Below are 21,286 nucleotides of genomic sequence, written 5' to 3'. Positions count from 1 at the left end.
TGCAGTCACCACTTAATAAACAATAACAAGCAGCTTTAATAGGTAAAGACTCTAATTGGCCAGAATCCCATATTCTGATTCTCTGTACTGAAGATTTAGTTCTCAAATATCACATTAAAAAATGGAATGAAAAAAAAAAAAAGCTTTAATCTTTAGCAAATTAGCTGAATTGATTTCTGATTCAAAGGAATAACATTTTTAACTATCAGCTAAATGGTACCTGATTACTTTTCATTTTAATGTCAGAAATAAATGTGTCAAATTCTATTAAAAGCATAATTGGCCAAATACAAGCCAGTTACAGATTTTTGTTTTATGCTGGCATCGTAAAGAAATATATAATCACAAGACTGGTATTGCTGAGCTTACCATTTACTCATGCGTAAGGATGCACTAACAGAAAAAGCATTAACACAAGCACTGATTAAAACTTCACTTAGAGCAGAGGGGAACTTTTGCATTGACTCAGCTGTCTTTAGGCAGACCTATAATGTTTAACAAACAAATCAGAAGAACACTTTAGTTACTATTTTCTCACACCAAGCTGCATTGAATTACAAAGCTGACAAATTGAGTATGTCTGAAGAATTTATTTAAGACTCACACTGACCTCTCTCTTTCCCTCAGCAAGAATGAATAGAAGTGACAGCTTTATTTTCATCAATGTAAGAGCAAGCCAAAAGACAGCATACAAACTCAGGGGACAATATAAAAATATATGTTTGGCACAGAAGCTCAGAAAGCATTTCTTTTAAAGACTTGATGTATTTCTAGGTCCTTCAGTATAGATATACAGAAGAAATATAAAGCTGCTAAATCAAAAACAGAGTTCCATTTTCCTTAGAATTCATGACCCTTTATCTCAAGCATGAACATAACAGCTGATGCTGTCACATCTGAGAAGTTTTCACAAGGGATTTGACACATTAGGAATTACTAGCAGACAAAGATAATTTCTCTAGGAAGGCTGCCACAAAAGAAAGAGAAAAAAAAAAAAAAAAAAAGAAAATAACACAAACACTTCTGCATGAGAGAAAGGCTAGGAAAACCAAAGAAGTGAAAGTAAGCAGTGGAGTTTGCTGACACTCCTAGCATTCTAAGGGCACAGCAAATTAGATGGACTAGCTGTGACACCAAAATATTACTTATAGACTAATGTCTGTAACATGACATGTCACATTTAATCCAAACTGGGATGGGAATGGCTGAAAACACTGAAAACCTAAGTGCTTAATATCTTTTAAAGGAGTGAAAAGAATCTGTAGGTATCCTTTCAGAAACTCTGTTTATACATGGAGATACATTCTATACATAGGTATACTAGTATACTTTCTCTATAACTTGGGGGATAGAAGAGAAGGAAACAATATTGTTATTTTTCTCCTCGGAGAATGTTGATCCAAAAACCCCATAATATTATCAAAAAGCATACACTCTCAGATGAACCTAATCTAAACCTCATATATTCTTATAAAAAGAGGACATAAAATCCATTTCTAAAACTATGATTTAAATTATTTTTCTACTTAAGTCATTTGTGTTTGAGCCATAAGACACTAACACATTGAGATTAGACTGCATTTGCACAGAACTGGTTTTTGAGCAAAAATAGCAGGCAAAAACCCCAGCTGATTTTGTATCTACTTCTAAATATCAGAAAATAAATTGTAACTGCTAATGGAGATAGCTGAAGACCAGTTATGCAGTTACACACATACTTTCTCTGGCAGCAAAACCCATTGATAAGGCCTCATCTCACGATTCTTCACAGCAGTTCACTACCATTCAGCTGCACAAATAAGTGTGTTCTAAGCCGACAAACTAACCAAACAACTGAGTGGTAGAAGTTGGGCAGGAGAAAAGAACATATCAGACTCCCGAATAACTAAACTTTAATGTTCCATTTTACATGGAGGCAGGACTTATTTTAGGAGGTTGATTAATTGGTTGGTTTCAATCTTGTTTCTCCCCAACCAGAAAATGAGATATTATTAATCTGAAACAGCTATTACTGAAATTTATTCATGAAGAATGTCACAAAAATATTACTATTTCCATAACAATAAACTTTAAAACTGATGCAAGTTAGGTCATATTTACATTGCTACTGGAGGTATAGCTCAGCCACGTAAGTCAACTGAGGTGCAGATTTTAGCATGTAGAATGGGATCACATGTTGCTAAAATCACAAGAATGGCCATTTCAGTTTTTTGCAATTAATAACCCTGCCAAGGATGAATCCAGTGAGATTATTCTATGGCAAATCTAAAATGCTTGATTTTCAAAATATCTCCACACAGTTTGTTGTGGTGGCATGTTGGGTTTTTTTCCCTTTTCTTAACTACTTCAAGACAACCTACACAGCTTCATTATCAGTGCAGACAGACCATAAGTACAGGATTTCCCAGTCTGCAGTACCAATGCAGCTGGGGCTGCTGTACCAGAGACACAAGAAATACTTTTGCAGAAAAGGTAGGTATTCTTCCTGCAAGACCAGCCAGCTGTTTGTTGTGACTGACCAATTTCATTCAAGGATTATGTGGTACATACTTTAGACTTTGTGAGTTAATTGCTTTCTGATTTTTTTTATTTTTTTTTTCCGCCCCGGGCAATGAGTGATAAAGGGGTTGTTCGCAGTGTGCACTATCCAATAGTTAGAGGATATTTTCTTTAACAATCTAATTGACTCAAGCAGAAATATTTTAGTTCTCAGTAGTGACCTTAAGCTCGGTGTTCTGCTTTTTCAGAGCTTCCACGGTGTAGGAAATTTCTTTCCATGACTCAAGCTTAGCTTTTGCTTGTTCAAGAACCTGCTCAGCTTCTTGTTTAGCTTCTAGCCACTGAGTTGAATCCTTTAACATCTCATGAAGCTGCTGTCTCCGGCTTTGGAGGTGTCCGTGCACTTCATCCCACTGGGTCTGTATCTTTTCAACTGGGGAAATAAAAAGGAAAAACAGAAGCTGAGTAACATTTTTATTGTTTTGTTTGTTTGTTTGTTTGTTTTTGGTTTGGTTTGGTTTGGTTTGGCTTTTAGTAAAAAATAATCTTTAAATCTTTCTAAATCTGACCATATTGCAGAGCTCTTGAACTTTTAAGCTGCAATTGCAACTAAGTTTAGTTGAACAAAGAAGAACAGATAAACTGTTCTGGGTCTCACAGTATGACATTATGATACACAGCATGTATTTTGATGCATTAACAGGCAGAAATGCCAGGTTCATGCCTCAAAAAGCATTATGAAACAGGATCACATTTGAGAAAAGCATCAGCAATAATCTTTCATTCTTACCAAACCAACACAAGGTTTAATATTTTCTGAAGAAGAAGTTCTTTAGAGACTTCAGTAAATTAAAGATTTATTGCAAGACAGAATTAATGGCTATACTTTCTTACTTCGTTAAGGCAAATGTTAGTAGACTGCAAAAGCTAAAAAACTTTCTTATATGTTCATGCTAATTATAAAATAATGATTAGCTTAATCCACTATCTGAAAGAGATATGATTCCTAGGAACTTAATAATACTAATTTAAAAACTGATAAAAAGTTTTGGCTAGCATCCAACATCAGACTCACCCATAGTAGCATGAAAACATCAGCAGACCTAGTCACAGAATCACAGGTCCAAGCAGATGAAGTTTGACAAAAAAACCCAAAAGCAAACCAAAAAACCCAAAACTCCACCAAAAAAAAAAAAAGATAGAATCTGTGCACTGCATGATGAAATAAGCACTTGGTTGTATGTTTTCTTTAATTCCCTGAGGTTAGTGAGCAAAAACTATGTTCTCAATAATTACTTAAAGACTGTCACACTATGCTGAAAATTCATAGGCCTTCTAGGAAGGGCAATAGACATTCCTATGGTACTCAGAAAACAATTTAAATTATTGAGTGGAAGTTCAAATGTTGCATCTCTGACTGCAGGGTTGATTCCAGAATGGTGCAGGCTAGTGGCTAAAGGGACAAGAAATGTGTCAGCAGGGAAAATAGACATCTACCTATCAGTGCTCTTCCTTCTTCCAGAAAAAGAGATAAGCTGAGGTTTAGAGTAAGAGAAGAAAACCTTTGAGCATCCCTGCTCAAGGCTACAGAGAAAAACTGTGAGAAGCATACATACCAGCACGGTCAAGTCAAAGAAACTACAAAAGAAACTGATGAAACAGAACAACGAAAGACAAAGCCTAAGGCCCAAATACTTAAAATTAATCTAAAGCCAATCTAACCCTTAATTTTAGAAAGCTGTATATGAAGGTCATAAAACAACACTCATTTCTGTGCCTGTATAAATTTTAGGGTACACTGGAAGCAACAAAGAGATTGTGGCCTATAGGAAGGGTGAATAACAGAAGTGCTCTTCAGCTGCTGAAGTAAAATCTCTGTGCTATGGATATAGCAGGTCGTTCAAGAGTTTTGCTGGAGCTCTAGAGGACAAAGACTGCCCAAACACTTTCCTTAGTGTTGCTGACACATGGACAATGGCTGCCATCTATTTCTTGTAAATAACCACCTGAGCACCTTTCCTCTTAGATACTGAGATATTCAGTGTGTTATCTTCTGCTTCCTGGCTACCTGGAGATTTCGGTATGTATCTGACAAAACTATAATAGCTTGTTTATGTCAGCTGCTAATGAAAAAATCTGAAAAAATCAAACTCTTTTTATTTTATTTTAAGTTTCTTTGTTGATGTGGACTTTTTTTTAATATTTTTTTTTTTTTCGGGTTGGGGGGGAAGGTGGGGGAAGGAGATTAAGAGATTAATGAAAACTCCATTACAGAACTGCTTCAAAAGAAAAGTGGGTCTACAACTATATATATCTTTCATAACAGCTGCTTTTAAAAAGAAATGCTAATATTTCTTATCCAGAAAAATAAAAATATTCGTAGATGGATCTGTTCCATAATGTCTAATGAGGCTTGTATCTAAGTCAGTCATTTTAGCAGTGCTCTAGGGACTGTGTTTTTCTCAGCAAGACTGAGTTTTTCATCACATACCACAATCCTGGGATTCTGTGATGGCCAATTCTCCCATCCAAGAGGAAAATAAGGCTGTATAATGAAAGCTGTATTCAGAACATCTCAGGAGCCCAATCACACAAGTGACTATGAATACACAAGATCCAACTCTATAAAACACATTTCCTTGTGAAAATATTTGGGTACTCTCCCTCAAAAAGGGAAAAGAAAAGCTTCTGACATGGACACTTGAAAAATAACATGCATTATAGTTTTGCTTTATTACAGATTAGAATTGAAGAGTTAATGAATTTACTAGGTAAGCCAAATAAACAACAATAAAAAAATGTTTTATTGAACCAGTGAGTGACAAAAGCCACTCAACAAAGTATTTCAATTGGAGATAAACACTCCATGACATCTACTTAATTAATCTGGCCTTTCTGAGCTAAATTATGCCAAAGAGTGCAGGACTATATAAGACAAATATGTAGGCATAATTTATTAGAGAGGCCTTTATAATTATGACAACATTATTTGTTTAAGGTAACATAAAAATCCCTTCATTACCATAAATTTACATCTTCTAAATAATGTTCCTATCTGAATGCACTCTATTGATTATTTTTTGAAAAACAAAAATCCCTACAAGTCTCTAAAGCTTAAAATATGAGAGTTCATTTCCAAAATGTACTGAAATGCACAGTGTAAATCAGTGTCTCTTAAGGATGTATTTTGTCCTGTGGATACTCTTTAGTGGGATGTTTCCCACCAAAAAAAAGGTGAACAACATTTATAAACTTATGCCAAACAAAGAAGTTGAGAAAATCCAATTTGAGTGTATATTTTGTTAGAACTGATTTCAGCAACCCCCTCACCTTCAGCTAATGTGTTACTGCAAATGAGAAGAATCAGAAAAAATGTTATTAAACTATTTTGTTGGACAGCAGAAGGCAATTTCTAAAGTATTCTCAACATCACGGGGGCTTTGTGCAAGGACAGTGGAACAGAAAGGCTTTCACTGGTTAGTAACAGGAACAGGTTTTATAAGATGGCAATGAGGAATGTCCATAAAAACAAAGATCTTTCAGGCTAACACTCATCCTCTAGCCTTGGGATTTTTATTTCTGCTGTCAGGACTTTCTAAAATCCTCAAAGTTGCAATGATTATTTGGGATTCAGCACTGTGAAAATTAATTTCTTCCAATCACCCTTACCTGGAAGCAGGAAGACAATCCTAGAAATAAGAAATAGAGCTCAAAAACTAGAAAAAATATAAGAATCAAAGGCATGTGAAGCAATTGTTTCAGAAAAGGATTTGTCCAAGTTTTAAAGAACTGAAAAAAAATCTGATAGCTACTTCTTACCTTGATTTTAAGGCCATCAATAACTAATATCCAATAACTTCAAAAAACTACATAAACCAAAAGAAGACCAAAGGCTATTGCAAGAATCGCAAGATATCCTGAATCCTATGTAAGTACATTTAATATGGGTAAAAAAGAAAGTTTTGTTGGGAAAAGGTAATGTCATTGTCCTTACTGCACTCTGAATTATAGTACTATATTATTGAGATCAGACTCTGATCTTTTTCGTATCATTGCACCTACATTTTGCGATGTCTACACATTGAAAACACCTAGATAGACAGGACAAATGTGGCTTCACATGCACTATTAATATCACTGATACACAGCAGTTTTAAATATTCAGTAACAATGACAAAGGACTTTTTTGCCCATAGTTCAGTAGTTTTTGATGCACATCAGTTTACACTGTTCATTACAGTTAAGTCCTGTGCCCCTCTACTTCAAAGTCTAATCTCTTTCTTAGTCTGGTGCTCCCACTTTGTATCCAGTTTCGGGTTTTTTGTTTCCCTACACTTGGCTACAGCATGATATCTTTACTGTAACAAACAGTATTTGGAATTACCTCAAGAGGGTTCTTAATTATTCAGTATATCATTTATTTACCAACCAATTTGCAAAGGGGCACTCTGGAAAAAAAAGGCAAAGTTTCCATTATAGACTTAAGGAGAAGAAATAATTTAAAATAATTTTACCATTGTATGTGGCCATTAATAAATTTTATTTGAATGGAAAAACACCAAAACATTCAACATTCAACAAAGCAAAACTGAGTATCAGAAATACAAAATACATATAACTGGTTATTCCCAAAAATAAAATCCAAACCCCATCCACCTCCTAACCACAATGCTCCAAGCAGAAGCCCTCACTGCACCTCACTTACACAAGTGTCCCAGCATGGCTCCAGCTGCTTCCAGTTCACCAGTGAATGCCCTCAAATGAATAATTTAGAGGCATGGTGAGATTCTACCAGTATGTAATTTCAAGGTTGCTATTACGTTTCTTTTATTCATCACTACCATTCACTAGTTGTTCAATAGTGATTACATCACCATAGATAATTCTGCTGAACTGACAGCAGGTTTAGTAAGTTATTAGGAACAATAAGAAAGCAGAAAACTGCATTTAAAGTAATCAAACACAAGATAACTATTTTTCAACCTGGTTATCATTGATTTAGTACATTGAGGAAAGGAAAATCTCAGTGGAGGAGACTGCTGGGTTAAGATCCAGTTTTGTTTATTAACAAGAATTTATATACTGTTTTTTTCATACTCCAGGTATAATAGAGAAAGAAAGAAAAAAAAAAATCTCTTTTTATCTGTTTAGTGTTCATATCATTGATAAGACAAAAATAACTCTTCACTGAGAGAGCTTACTCTCTGCTGTTTATAATATAACATCAGTGGAAACAACAGAAGAGAAGGTTGAGAAGAAGCTGCTAATTACAGGAAAAATAACATTTATGTTTCTGTAAGTTACATTTAGCCCATGAAAGAAGAAAAAAGCAATAATTCTGTGCCATTTTGATTAATCTCACTGAATCCAGTACACACTTCAAAACAAAGTGAACAAGTAAATGAATAGCAACAGAATGTGGGGCAGAAAACGTCCTCTTTCCTTGCCCAACAAATTACCTAAACTGCACTCATTTTGCTCAGAAGAGTACTTTTCACAAAGCATTATTATCAATACATTGACATGTTCCTAAAAAGTAATTTTTTCACTGTAGGTTCACAGATTTGAAGACCAGAGGAAAGAATGCAATCTGACCTGCTGCAGAATATAACTAGCAAACAGCGGAATTATGGACAGTTATAATTCATGTTACCAAAGATGCAGTGATATCCTTTAGCTGAAAAATGAAAATAATTTTATATGCATCTTTGAGTGTTTCAATTTACTCATACCTTGCAACAATGCTCATAATGAAAAGACACATTGAGCTTAAAATCTAGCCAACTCAGAAAAATTACTTACGTATAGTTTCATATTTTTGTCACAACATCTCAATCTTAAGCGTTTCCCCTCCTCCTTTATAGCAACAAAATACACAAAATGCATTTAAAGAAAAAAAGAGTAACTGAGATTTTCAAAGTAATGAGTAGCCTTTAAACACCATGGCTGTACAGAATGGCAGGCTGTCACTGGCAAATCTAATCGAAGCATAAAGAAGAACACAGTTTACATCATCTGCCAATTCTAACTTCAGTTGCCAACGTTAAGTGTAACAGGCTAAGAACTTGGTGGGTGAGCTCATTGCACTTGCTACAGAACTGGATGCAGCCCTGGTCTGAATGTGGTTTGCGTAGTCACAGGACTGCAAGCAGATGAATTTATAGGACAATGCATGTACCAGCCAGCACTACAAGTAGAAGACAGCAAGACGGAGCTAAAATGAATACCTAGATATTCTAATGTTAGAAAATCCTGAAAACATACAAAATGTAGCTTTTTGCAAGACACAGGCTAAGAACAGCCCAATCACAACACTGTTAGTGGTTGCTCTGGAAGCATACTACCACAGCTTCAAAGCTGTCAATACTGAAGTTTTTTTAAACACATGCTATCCTGAAAATTATTCCAACATCTCCCTAGAGATTACTCCTACAACTCCCTAGAGTTTTAAGTCTAAGTCCTGTACAAAGATTTTCAAAGATAAGTACACTTTCTAAGCTTTATCTTTGAATAGTCCATAGGTTAGATTAACTTCTGTTGGAGTTGCAGCCAAATAGCATAGTTTTCTTTGAATGTTCTGGATAGCTAATTGTTATGAATTTCACCTTACTTCATATGTTTTTTACTAATCTATACATGTATCCATATAAAATTTACTTGAGTTAAATGTTGTGGTGGTATAGAACTCTAGTTTTCCAATCCTAAAAATTTTAAGTGTCATACTAAACAGTGAACAGGTTTTCTGAGAGACATGATGGAGAAACCAGAAAATACAGACTTAAACAGAAGCTTACTATGTTACTCTTCCTTTTTTATATTTTTCTCTTTCTTCCACTAAACAGTAACATTTCTCACAAACAAGGGACAAACAAATTATGAGAAACAAGAGTTGTTTTTCATAGGGCTACAGGACCATTCTGAAGGCACAACTGTGAACTTCAGACAAAGCTTGCTGATGCTTTCCAACTTCCGTACAGTTTTCTGGAATCTACATGAGTTGAATCACAGTTAAAATATCATTTAAGCTTTATCTTCTCTTGTGGTTACCTTGCTTTTCTTTACTGTATTGTTCTAAGCAAACAAACCTAAACTAACAAATTTTTAATCTTGGAAAAGGATTCCACTAAGGTTTTCCATTTCTCAATTATTTCTTGCTGAAAGTGCTCTACCTTCTCTTCTGTTGCCTTCCAGAGCAGGTGGCTGACCGAAGTCTTACTCTTCAAAGATGAATCACTTTAATAAAGTCTGTCATACACCATCCCTTGACAAAAGGATGCTGTGTTCTTATGAACAGTAGTGATTGTGAGAGAGGTCGGTTTAGAGAGAATATATGGATAGTAGATGCAGAGTCAAGTGAGGATAAGCTAAAACATTTCTTTCTTAAACACTGAAGTACTTAGGGAGATACAGAAACAGTTTAACATCTACTAAGTTGCTACCTGTAGGCTATCATTATGGAGTGGAGGTAGATAAGACAGAGTACACAGTACAGAACAGTTGGAGCCCAGCTTCTCAGACAGTAATTTATGCTTCATTTGTACTTCTTTATCTGTTCTTGTAAAGCAGTATTTCTCTTAACCTTTTCCTGATGCTTAGAAAAGTTATACTTCTTAAGCAATGGGCTTAGAAAGCAAAGGCAACACTTAAACTAAATACGGAAAAACACTAATTATTTGTAATCTAAGACATTTTATGCATCCCTTTGATGGTCCGTAACGTGATGAGAGGATTTAGCCAATAAACCCAAAATTAATGGCAGGGAGGCAGCTTAGAATATCTAGCTTAATGTGAAGCCTGACATTTATGCCAGTAAAATGACAGGTGTCACTAATCTTTTACTGACTTTCTTAGACTCTGAGAAGACAAGGAAGGCAACATTCTTTCTCCGAGGGCTTTCATGCCTTGATGGGTCTTTTTTAAGAACACACATACTCATAATCTCATTTGTAGTTTTATACTTCTGGGGGGTAATTATTTCTAATGATTGCAACTCTATGATTTAATTTTGGTTTGTTTCACTAGGATAAGCCCATTTTACTTTATCTAAAAATCCCTTCCATATGATCAAACTAATGAAGGCCACTGTGTTCCTTTGGAAGTGTCAGATCAAACAGAATAAACTGTAAACTGTCAAGTAGTTTCTACTAAGCACCAAGTAAATAATTCTTCAGCACTGTGAAGCATGCTTTAAACCTTGCTGTATGGAGTGGGAGTTAGAGACCAGAATAAGCTGGTAGCACATCAAAATAAACCAGTTTCTTATTACAAGCAAAAAGCAACATCCATGATGGAGTACTGAGAAGGGCATCCAAGAGCAATTAATTGTCAAACACATACTTCAGAAAGCATTCACTAGTTAGTCAGCTTTTTAATAAAATTATTTATATATATATATAAAACATCTATCACCTCTCAAGTTTTCATGTTTTTGTTTATTTTTGTGTTGTTTTTTGTATGTTTTCTTGTTTTTTTTTCACTAAAAGAGAAAGGAAACATCATGGCACACATGATCTGGTACAGCATTTGCATTACTTATAATAATCAACCTACATACAAAATATTTAATAAATTTTATTATTTTTTTTTTTCAGAAGAAATAGGAGTTGTCTGTGCCTGTATTTAGAAATGGGCACATTAAATTAGTGAGAATATATTCTACTTCGTTTGAACATAAACAAGAATGCTATTAGCATTATTGAAGTACATCAGCTTTCATATACTAATACTTCCATAGACTTCCATACTTCCTGATGCACAAGCATAATGGTAAGTCTGGCAGTTTAAGTCCTGAAATATGTGAAATTCATTACCTACCTAATGAAACATACAGGCAACGAATTTCTGAATTCTTAGCACCACATAACTTTGTGTTGCCATCATACGTTCATATTTATATATTTATGATATATTTATATAATAGATATTTTATGTCACCAGCTTACTAACTACTACGGAGTTTAGGGGAAGACTTGCTTCTCAAATATATATGCATTTATTAATCTTTACACTAATTTGCTTTGGTTTTGATTCAATAGATCCAGATGTAACTGTATAGGCAAGACTGTGGGAGAGCTTAAATTGCCAAATCCCTAGGAAATTAAAATAGACTTAGGAATTCTGCAAATGTGTGAATAGCAGGCTCCAAGATACTGAATCAAAGTTTTGCATACTGCTCATATTTCTATTTTCTTTTTCACAAAGCAAACTAACTTCCTCAGGAGAATCTCCACTCCCCACAAAAGCCATAAATTCAAAATTCAAAGACTGCAACCAGCTTTGATTCATTTTACAAAGCAGAAACAGCCAAGAACTCCCTTCTGTTATTTGACATTAAATAATAGAAGAGCTGTCAGAATAAAATAATCTAAAACCTCTAAGCTTTTGCTTTCTATGACTCTAATGGTCCAAATCAGTAGCACTGAAATTCTTACTAACTAAGCTGCATCAACAAGGGTAAACTGGCACACTTAGTGCAATGGTCAATAAGCAGCCGAGTGGCTCTCATTTGTTGGTCTTTACTCTGAGGCCATCTGCAGGGCTACATTTGCACTCTATGGTATTCCATGATTGAAAATTATGAGCACAGACTATTGTGCACCTTTTGCTGCATCTCTTCTGATGATACCAAATCTGCACAGTGATTGAACTGTCACACCTCTGTGGCATGTACCTCTCACCAGAAGTCAGCTGCAAGATGACTCTAAAGCTCCATTCACTCATGCAACAGTCACAGGAAGTGTGGTGCTGGCAACAATACACAGCTTAGCTCAGTGGGTGAACCAAAGAAAGCCACACATGCATCAGAAGCAAACGGTGGGCCAAATCAAAACATCATAGCTTTGACTTTTATTTTTGTCTTTGCAAGCAAAGAATTTTTACAAATTAGCAAGAATTTATTTCAAAGCAAAGTATTAAAAGCGTTTCTTTAAAAAATATTTCTATATTTCACTTTGAGCACAAATTCCAGAACAGAAATAGATAACGATACATTTGTTTTATTTACAAATTACCAGTTTCATAATCACAGATTCATAAAATCGTTTGGGTTGGAAAAGACTTTAATGATCTAGTCCAACCCCATGCCATGGGCAGAAACACCTTCCACGAGACCAGGTTCATCAGAGCCCCATCCAACCTAGCCTTGAACACTTCCAGGGAATGGGCTTCCCTGGGAATTCTGTCCCAGTGTCTCACCACCTTCACACTCAATAATTTGTTCCTAATGTCTAACCTAAATCTACCCTCCTCCAGTTTACCTCTTCTCCTACCATCACATGCCTTTTTTAAAAAAAGTACACCACTTTCAGGTACTGGAAGGCTCCTATAAGGGCTCCCCGGAGCTTTCTCTTCTCCAGACTGAACACATAAAATGGAGCAAAGAAAAGGTATCCAATTAGCAGACTAAACCATCTCTGTTGCCATCCTAATATAATGCTCTTCATCTGGAATACTGCATTCTTTTCCACACTTAGGAAGATCAAGCAGACATAAACACAGTGTGATACTTCCCGGAAAAACTTTCATGGTGTAAACATTTAATGTACTGCGTGCAGGTCCCCATCCAATTAAATATAATGAAATAAAACCTTCTTTAAATATTCTGTTTCAGATTCTAAGTTCCACCAAGCCCAGATGCCACCACTTTTCACCATGTATCAGACTGTTCAAGAATTACTCTCCCGTTACTCAGGTAAGGATTGTCCAGATCACTCTCTGAGGGGTCACTGTCTCACTTATCATGCAATACCCTTGCTGACAAGAAAGATTAAATATGAGCAGTGTACCTCCTGAATTTTTATGCTATTTCCCCTTCCTTCCCTTTTCGGCATGATAAAAGTTGACATAATCCTATGAGCATTGCTATCTACTAAATACAGTTTCAAAATCCTCAGAGCCACAATTTTCATATGCTTATGGTCCTGAAAACAGTAATAAAATTAAATACTTTCAATTATATGAGTATTTCATAAGTCATCACAATGATTATCTAGCACACATTACAAAATGAAACCGCCAGCTGGTGCAACGGCCTACCAAAGTCTTAGGACCTCTGTCACACAAGCTAAACCAGTATTTACTCAGGTTGGATTTGCAAAGAAGCTTTGGGGCTGTGTAAAACACTCTTGTTGTTATTGGTTTAGTCCCAACTCAAGCAAAACTAAAACCATGATAAATTTAATTGAGGACAGCCAAAGTAAAATTCATAGGCCAAATGTACTCTAGGGTGTTTAACTAGATTGTCTGAGAACAACTGCAGGTTCCAATACATGTTCTTTGTGTGTTTCTTTCAGTTTAGAAAAAGAGATGGAACACAATGTACACCAAAATCTGCATTTGCCTGATATCACTGATTATGTGGCATCTAAATTTAGCTTGTAATCTCTGCAGAGCAAGACCTTTGTTTCCTATTTGCTCTGTAATTACTACAGAAAATTATGGTCTGGCACAAATTAACATATACTGTTCTGACACATTTTTTAAAATAACTGTGGACATTAATGTTGCCCATCAAATGGCGTGAAATGTCAGTGGACAAGTAATTTGATCATATTTTGAAAACTCTATTTCTGAACAATTCTTTCGTTGTTATTTGCATTTATTTTCATTTTTACCAATTTGTTGCAACACATCTAGCATAGCCCTTCTGTTTGTCTAATAATGGCTAAAATTAAAAAAAATAGATATTTTTACATGTCTGCTTCTACTAAAATATGCAATGTTCTGTCCAAGCTACTGTTTCTAACAGAGTACAACCTTGAAACACTGGCAAAATCAGCAAAGAATTAGGTTTGTCATATTCAAACAAAACAGGTCGAAAAAACTTATTTTCTGAACACATAAGGCAGACAAAGGCTAGTACATAAGATATATCATCCCAGCTTATCTAGGTGAACATACAAAATTAAAAAAAAGGTGAATATATGAAATAAAAAGAATTTCTGGAATTACAAAAAAAGTCTCTAGCAGAACTGCAAACTAAATGGAGGTCATCTTCACCTCTGACGATACAAGAAGTCTGCTCTTACTGAATTTTCATGAATCCCTAAAGGCAGAAAAAATAAATCTGTATGGATTACACTTTAACTGACTGTAGGCATAAGGACTAAGTCAGTGCTTAATGTTTGAAAGGGGCCTTCCACTAGGAAATTAAATGAAGAATGGCAAGTATTCCTCAGATGAAATCATATCTTTGTAAGGAAGGAATAGTCCTGCTTTGTTTGTTGTGGTAGCCCACCTTACCAATAGGCTGCCACAGTCTTTGCAAGCGTTCTCTCTCTACCTTCCATCATGTGTATGAGAGTTCCTCTTGATATCCTTGAATTTTTTGTTACTCATGCTTGCCTCTTCTTTCACCAATTAAAATTACAGATGCAACTAAATTTATCCCAAGTCCAAGTGTTTATACTGGTATTTGGGTGCCAGATCCTGTACCAGCTAAATGAAAACATGATTACTCATTCCACCACTTGGTCTCTGAGAATGAAGCATTTCCATCACTTCAAAGCAATCTGTGACTTCTCACTGAAAAAAGTCACCCTGTGTGCATAGCTATCAGCACATCACTTTCATTGCTGAAGGCAGCATCCCTCCTTGTCCTTTCCTAGGTGTTTTTAGTGTGTGCTGCTAGAAGCATGGGCAGTGTTTCCAAGCAGAAAGCAGCCAGGTGGAGGCACAGACCTGCTCCATTTCTGCATTTGCAAACAGCTAGGGGTTCATTAAACTTAAGAATTCAGAGATATCTCAAATGGTATCTGAGAAGCTTATAAGATCAAGTCTGAGAGAAGAAGTTAACGTGTAAAAATAAATACTATTATTTGGTTAATAATAAACCAAATAATAAGTGTAACTGTGGAAAATTGCTTACATGTTTTTGATACAGATGGCAGCAGATGAGCTACAGTGGAGTTTTGGCAACTTCTGTACTTCAGGGGTTTTCTAACAGATACAACATCTATGAAAATTTAATGATTGCGAAAAGTTCTAACTGCTTATTAAATTCTGTCATCTTGCCTAAATCTGAAAACAAATGCCAAATACAAATTACTTTCTAATCAATTGCTAACATCTTTTCTGACAAAAGATATATTCAGAGAAGTCCAGTAATAAAGAATGTCAGCATTGTAATTCAAAAAAATAACTCCTGCAAAATGTAAATCCCAGTAAACAATAAAATGAAAAGGATAGCTAAAATCCAGGCAATTCAATATTAAAAAAAAGTCAAGTTTTTATGCTTTTATAAACTGACTGAACGTCAAAATTTAAAAGTTCAATTAAAACAAAATTATTAATTCAAGTTATTAAAGAAAGGCATTCAAACTGTATATAATCAGAGTGAAAACTAGGAAGATAATGAGGCTTTTTTTTTTTTTAATTTTGTTAAATGTGTTGTTTTTCTTAAAATTGGATCCTTCTTACTCCCTTAAAGAACAAGGGGAACACATCCAAATTGTATGATGCAATACTTTTGAGATTTTCAGGCTTCAAATATATGAAACCGTTCTAGAATTTGGCAAGAAATAGAAATCTTCTATCTAAAAGAAAATTAAATAATTTTCCATGATTTTGAGAAAATACAGATATTTTAATGTTAGAAACGTTATTGATTGCTCAAATGGACTATAGATTAAAAAGAATCCCAGTGACAGAATTTCAACAGTAGACACAGAATTTAAATTGCTTATAAAAAGAGTTTTTAACTTTGAAAATAATTCTTAATGTATAGGATGCTAATACAAATATAAATAACAGGCAGTTGTTTCCCCCCATTTCACATTTGGAGCTTAATTATTTTTGATATTTAATTGCAATGGAGATGGGCTACAAGCACATTTTAAGTGGTAGAAATATATTTAATGGCAAATTATTAACACTACTCCTTTTAACACAGAAAATGACTGTGTCTTTCCTGCATCACTCTGATTATCTGAGCACTACATAAGTCAATGGAACATTCTACTACCACTGACAAAACATAAGTCAAACCTCTTCAGCATTTCTTATTTTCAGATTTTAAAGTATTTTATATAAATGTTAATTAATTGTTAAATATGTTGAAAACTCTATAATAACTCAGTGTTTGCTTTCCTGAAGAACTGCAAGTTTTTTTTAGGCAGCTAAATATTTTTAAAAAATCTTAGCACTTGTCTAATTGTCTAAGAAATAAAGACTTTGTATCCTGAGTACTCATTATTTATTTCAGATTTTTATACTATTGAATTCTTAAATATTCTTCAGGAAATGGCACTGAGATTTTTGGAGACAGCAAAGTGAATGAGTAGGACTTGCAATCTCATCCTGTGTGGCAGTTCCTTACTTTCCCTTTATATTTTGCCTGTAATGCTTTTGCAAGTAAATCTGCTTCTTTCTGAAGCTACTGAAACACACACTGGTCTTCTTGTTCAACTAAAAAAAAAAAAAAAGAAAGCTCCTTCAAATTAATATATGCATGCAGATTTCTACAAGTGTTAAAGATTTTCACAAAGACTTCAAGGAACAAAGACAGGTAGTTACATAAAACCAGTCTCTTAAAATATGACTCGCCTTGAGCATAAAATAAGGAAAAGCTGACCCTAACAACACTGTTAATAGGATTTACCTGAGTAGGGGAGCAGACAATAGTAATTGGGGAAAGGAATTGGCCCCTTACAGCCTGCAAACAAGACTTTCTTCATTTCATGTCTGCTCATGGTTCTGGGCAACACTTTCAATCTAATTGGTGACTGGGTAGGCAAAGGTTGGGAGGGGCTGAAGATGTATACGCATCAGCTGTTTTACTAAAATCACTGCTATCACCTCAGTCTCCAAACATTTTAAGAACATGAGAGTAAAATGCAGAACATTAAATAGGTTTGAATTTTCTTGTCACTATAACTTAGAATATTTTTTTTTGTCTGTATTCTGACTGATCACCTCTATTGATCATTTCATTTAATCCCTAAATGATGACCAACAGAGGTTAAAAAAAAGACACAAAGCAGATTAAATCCCCAGTTCTCCTGCCATATAAATCCTTCCCTAGGCTAAAGTGGAAAGTACGTTTTCCTTCTGTCAGGTGATAGTATATCCCAAATCTTTCAACTACTTAACTTCAGCTACCCATGGCTACATCACACAATAATGCACAACTTGTTAGTGTGACGCATCTCCCTATGAAAACTTGTTTTTCTTATTCAAGGTCTTTTATTTTATTTTCTTTTATTTTTTCTTTTTTATCTTTCTTTTATTTTTTTTTTATTTATTTTTTTGACCTTTATGCATGGACCTAATTAAAATTATTGAAAGGCTTTTTACAAAAATTAGTTCTCCTAACTATTTTGGAGAATGGATGACAAAATCTTAGTAACATTTGTGATTTGGGCAAAATTAAGTGCCTCTCAAACAGCAATTCAGGGTGCCTGTCCTCCAACACAGACATATTTCTAGGACTGTTAAAACTTAGAAGAACACTCTTATCTGTTTAGAAGCACCCTGTCTAGAACTAGCCAGCTATGTTCCACCTGAATTGCCACACAACACAAAGTTTAGTCATTATTTAACTCTCTTCACAGGCTTAAGAATGTAAGTGAGCTCTGAGCGAATTGCCAACACTCATCACCTCATACACTTAGCAGCTCAGGGGCTGCCAAAAATGCTGTGCCACTTTTACTCAAGAATATAACCAGAAATGGAGGTCACCTTGTAGTCTCATATCTTTTTGGGGAGCACTACAACACCTGCAGTAGGCAATTTAGATCTTGCCCTTTGTCCACTGAGTCATATGCTTCTAATATATATAGCCTGAGAAATTATATATAACTGTAATTCCCCAATCACTCAGACATTTTTGGGGCAGGTTATTTCCCATTCTTAAAGGGCAACTCTCACCAGTGCTCCAAAACAGCTTCTTACTCTTTCTTACTATGTTCAATAACTTCTTACAAATCCTGTAATCACAAATCTATGCCAAGGAAGTGGTTTCAAATGAGGTACTCTTCTCAGTTACATGCTATGTCTTTCAGAGCTACAGTTGCATTTTGTTATTGACATTTCTTTAACAACAAATGTGGGTTTTTTTTCCCTTCATTTCCATGGCGTAGAGTTCTCATAGGTAAAATAAGGTTTCAGCTGTAAAGAAGTACATCAGGATGACTAATGAACTTTGCATCTTTATGACAAAAGAAAGCTATTACTCAGGTTCCTGAGAAGTTATTGAAATATATGGAATCCAGATAATAGAATACTGGGGTTTATTCAATAATTGAGCTTAAAAATATCAACAAGATAACTGAGCAAACTGTAAACAAGTACAGTTTTCTCTTACACTTGTTTTTTTACAGTCTTGGTAACTAAGACTTTTACTACTGGAAGACAAATTCCAGGTTGTATGAATATGTTTTTTCAAGCAGTAAACTCTACTTGTAGTCAGATAGCTCTAAGAGAAAACCATGTGGATGGCAGTACAGAGAGGACAGCTATTTTATTACAATGTTGAGGACAACAGTATAGCTGTAATTCACTGTGCAGTTTCCATACATTTTGTTGTGAAAGTGATGACAAGTTGATGATTTTACCATAAAACTGTCAAATACAGCAAACCATTAAATAAAGGCACTTTTATGGAGTGGCACGAGAAACTCAGGCTCTTTTTAGATTAATTCAAGTGCAGCTCTCCTAACAGCCAATTATAACATATAGCTTTTCTTTTTTTAAAAAAAACAAAAACCAAAACAAGCAAACAGAAAATAACCTTTCTGAAGACATCCCCTATAAATTATTCATACCTTAGTGGCCTTGGTTTTAAAAACTGCAAAATAAAATTTCAGAAGTAATAACTTGGTCCCAATGTGTAATTCTTGATCAAAATAGTCTTCAATGAAATGCTTGTATTTATTGCTTTTATTTATGCATTTTATGTAATAGAAATTAATTAACCTCTCAAATTATATGTTGAGAGTTCAGTACATATCACACAAGTGAAGAAAGATGTGTATTACTTCGGCTTCTAATGATCTTGAAAGGGAGGTTCTTTGGTCAGAAAGAGATTATTTCTTCATAGAGTCTTATAAATATTCATTTTCATACCTCCACTGTTGCTTACACAGCCAGAAACCACATTACAAAATTGAGATGTAAATTACTAGCAAAGTAAAACCATAGAAAGCTTTTGCATGTGTGTGAATACAGCAGTAGTAAGGTCTGCTGCTTAAAGTTTCTTGCATTTCCAGGATCTAGCAAGATCTAACACAGCCTTTGTAATTACTTTGGTATTTCTGATTCTAAGACTGTAAATCTGTTTTTATTATTTCTCAGTATATTTCTTTATTGACTTGTTACCGGGTTTATGTATTCCATACATAGGACCTGAAGGAAAATAAACAAAATTTTCTATGTTTAATTACTTTATTATATTCCAGGTTGCTTATAAACTCATTCAATTTAAACAAGCAACATTTTCATCAGCAGTAAAGCAAAGTGTTTTGTCACTGTGATGTGTTATGCAAAGAAAAACTTTATTGTGCAGCATATGGTTCTGTTATAACAGAATGCTTTACCAAGGGCATTAAAAGAGCAGTGAGGTATCTTGCTTTTCCCCAGAACTTTTCCTCAAGACTAAATGTAATTATTATCCTTATGTGTTCTCTAATGTAGAATTTGTAAACAATCTATGATTTACATAAAATGGATATTTGAATATAACATTGTATAATCATAATACAAGCTTTACTTTATAGAGCCAAGTTCTTTTTATGTAGCATAGCACTTGCAATTTCATACAGATAGAGAAGTAAGGGTAGGAAAAAAAAGGTTAAAAGGAAGTAACTCAATTGTATGAGCTTATTTTTACATCCTGGTTTTATTTCCTAAAGAAAGGCTATACAACACTACGACAATTCAGTTGAAAAATAATCTCATGATCATTGACTTTTTTGCAATTCTTCATAGAGATTCTCTAACAAATGTCTTTTGTTTGATTTTGTAAAAAGTGTTTAGCTTGGCTGTTTTTATAAATAGTTTAAAAAGGCAATAATGTTTTCTAAATATAATTCCAAGTTAGACTTTAATGAACATAACATACATATTTCTGTATGCAGAAAGACTTATGAGTTACCAGTGTTAGCACAGAAGCCAGAGCCTTCAGAGTTTTAATTCCAGTTGATGACATACTGACCCATCCTGTGACCAATAATACAGCTCTCTTGCAGAGCATCTACTAGTCTCATTTACTATTTATACTAGGTTTGTTCAGTGATATTGGCCAGATGATTGTGCTAGGTTTTTTTCACTAGCACCTTGATAGCAAAAGGTCAATGAACAAAATATTCATACAAATCAGCTCATCTCAGTATTTTACTTCTCAAAGTGTGGGATCCTGTGCTTCAGCCTAGGAAGAGGTAGTCACTAGATACAGCCAAGTCTATCAGCTCCTACATGACAGACAAAAGCAGTGGAGCCCTGCACTCCTTTTCCTTCTTGATGGCATCCCATGCACTTGGCACCTGAGAGTGTGACATTACAGGAGGCTACATATGAGAGTGGTACACAGCTCCTGGAAAGGAGCATGAATGGTACAGTGCTAATGCTGAGGTAATGAAACTGGATAGACTTGAATCAGTACTCATAACTGCTAAGACATAATGTAAGACAAGACATAATCTATTTGTATCCATGAAAAGGGAAAAAACCTCAGGAAATGGGGAACAGTCTGCCAGTGAGGTAGTCAGGGAGGACCTGCAGCAAGACTCTGGTGCAAGGTCCAAGTAGAACAAATGCTCTCTAGGGGTGTGGGGAATACACAGGACTTAGCAAA

At 34.8% G+C, this 21,286-nt stretch overlaps 1 protein-coding gene across 7 annotated transcripts in view; it reads right to left on the bottom strand.

The window, feature by feature from the left end:
- The window catches only part of DMD (dystrophin), a 1,087,789-nt gene that overhangs the window by 267,204 nt on the left and 799,299 nt on the right, over nt 1-21,286 (bottom strand). For all 7 annotated transcript variants that reach the window (XM_051641663.1, XM_051641654.1, XM_051641680.1 and 4 more), the window contains one exon: nt 2,721-2,932. In XM_051641663.1, coding sequence (XP_051497623.1) covers nt 2,721-2,932 — 212 coding nt within the window. The remainder of the gene's footprint in view (nt 1-2,720; nt 2,933-21,286) is intronic.

The sequence above is a fragment of the Apus apus genome, chromosome 1, assembly GCF_020740795.1.
Source record: "Apus apus isolate bApuApu2 chromosome 1, bApuApu2.pri.cur, whole genome shotgun sequence".
Taxonomy (NCBI): Eukaryota; Metazoa; Chordata; class Aves; order Apodiformes; family Apodidae; genus Apus; species Apus apus.
The sequence above is the reverse complement of the archived record's forward strand: the minus strand, read 5'-3'. Positions and strand labels throughout refer to the sequence as shown.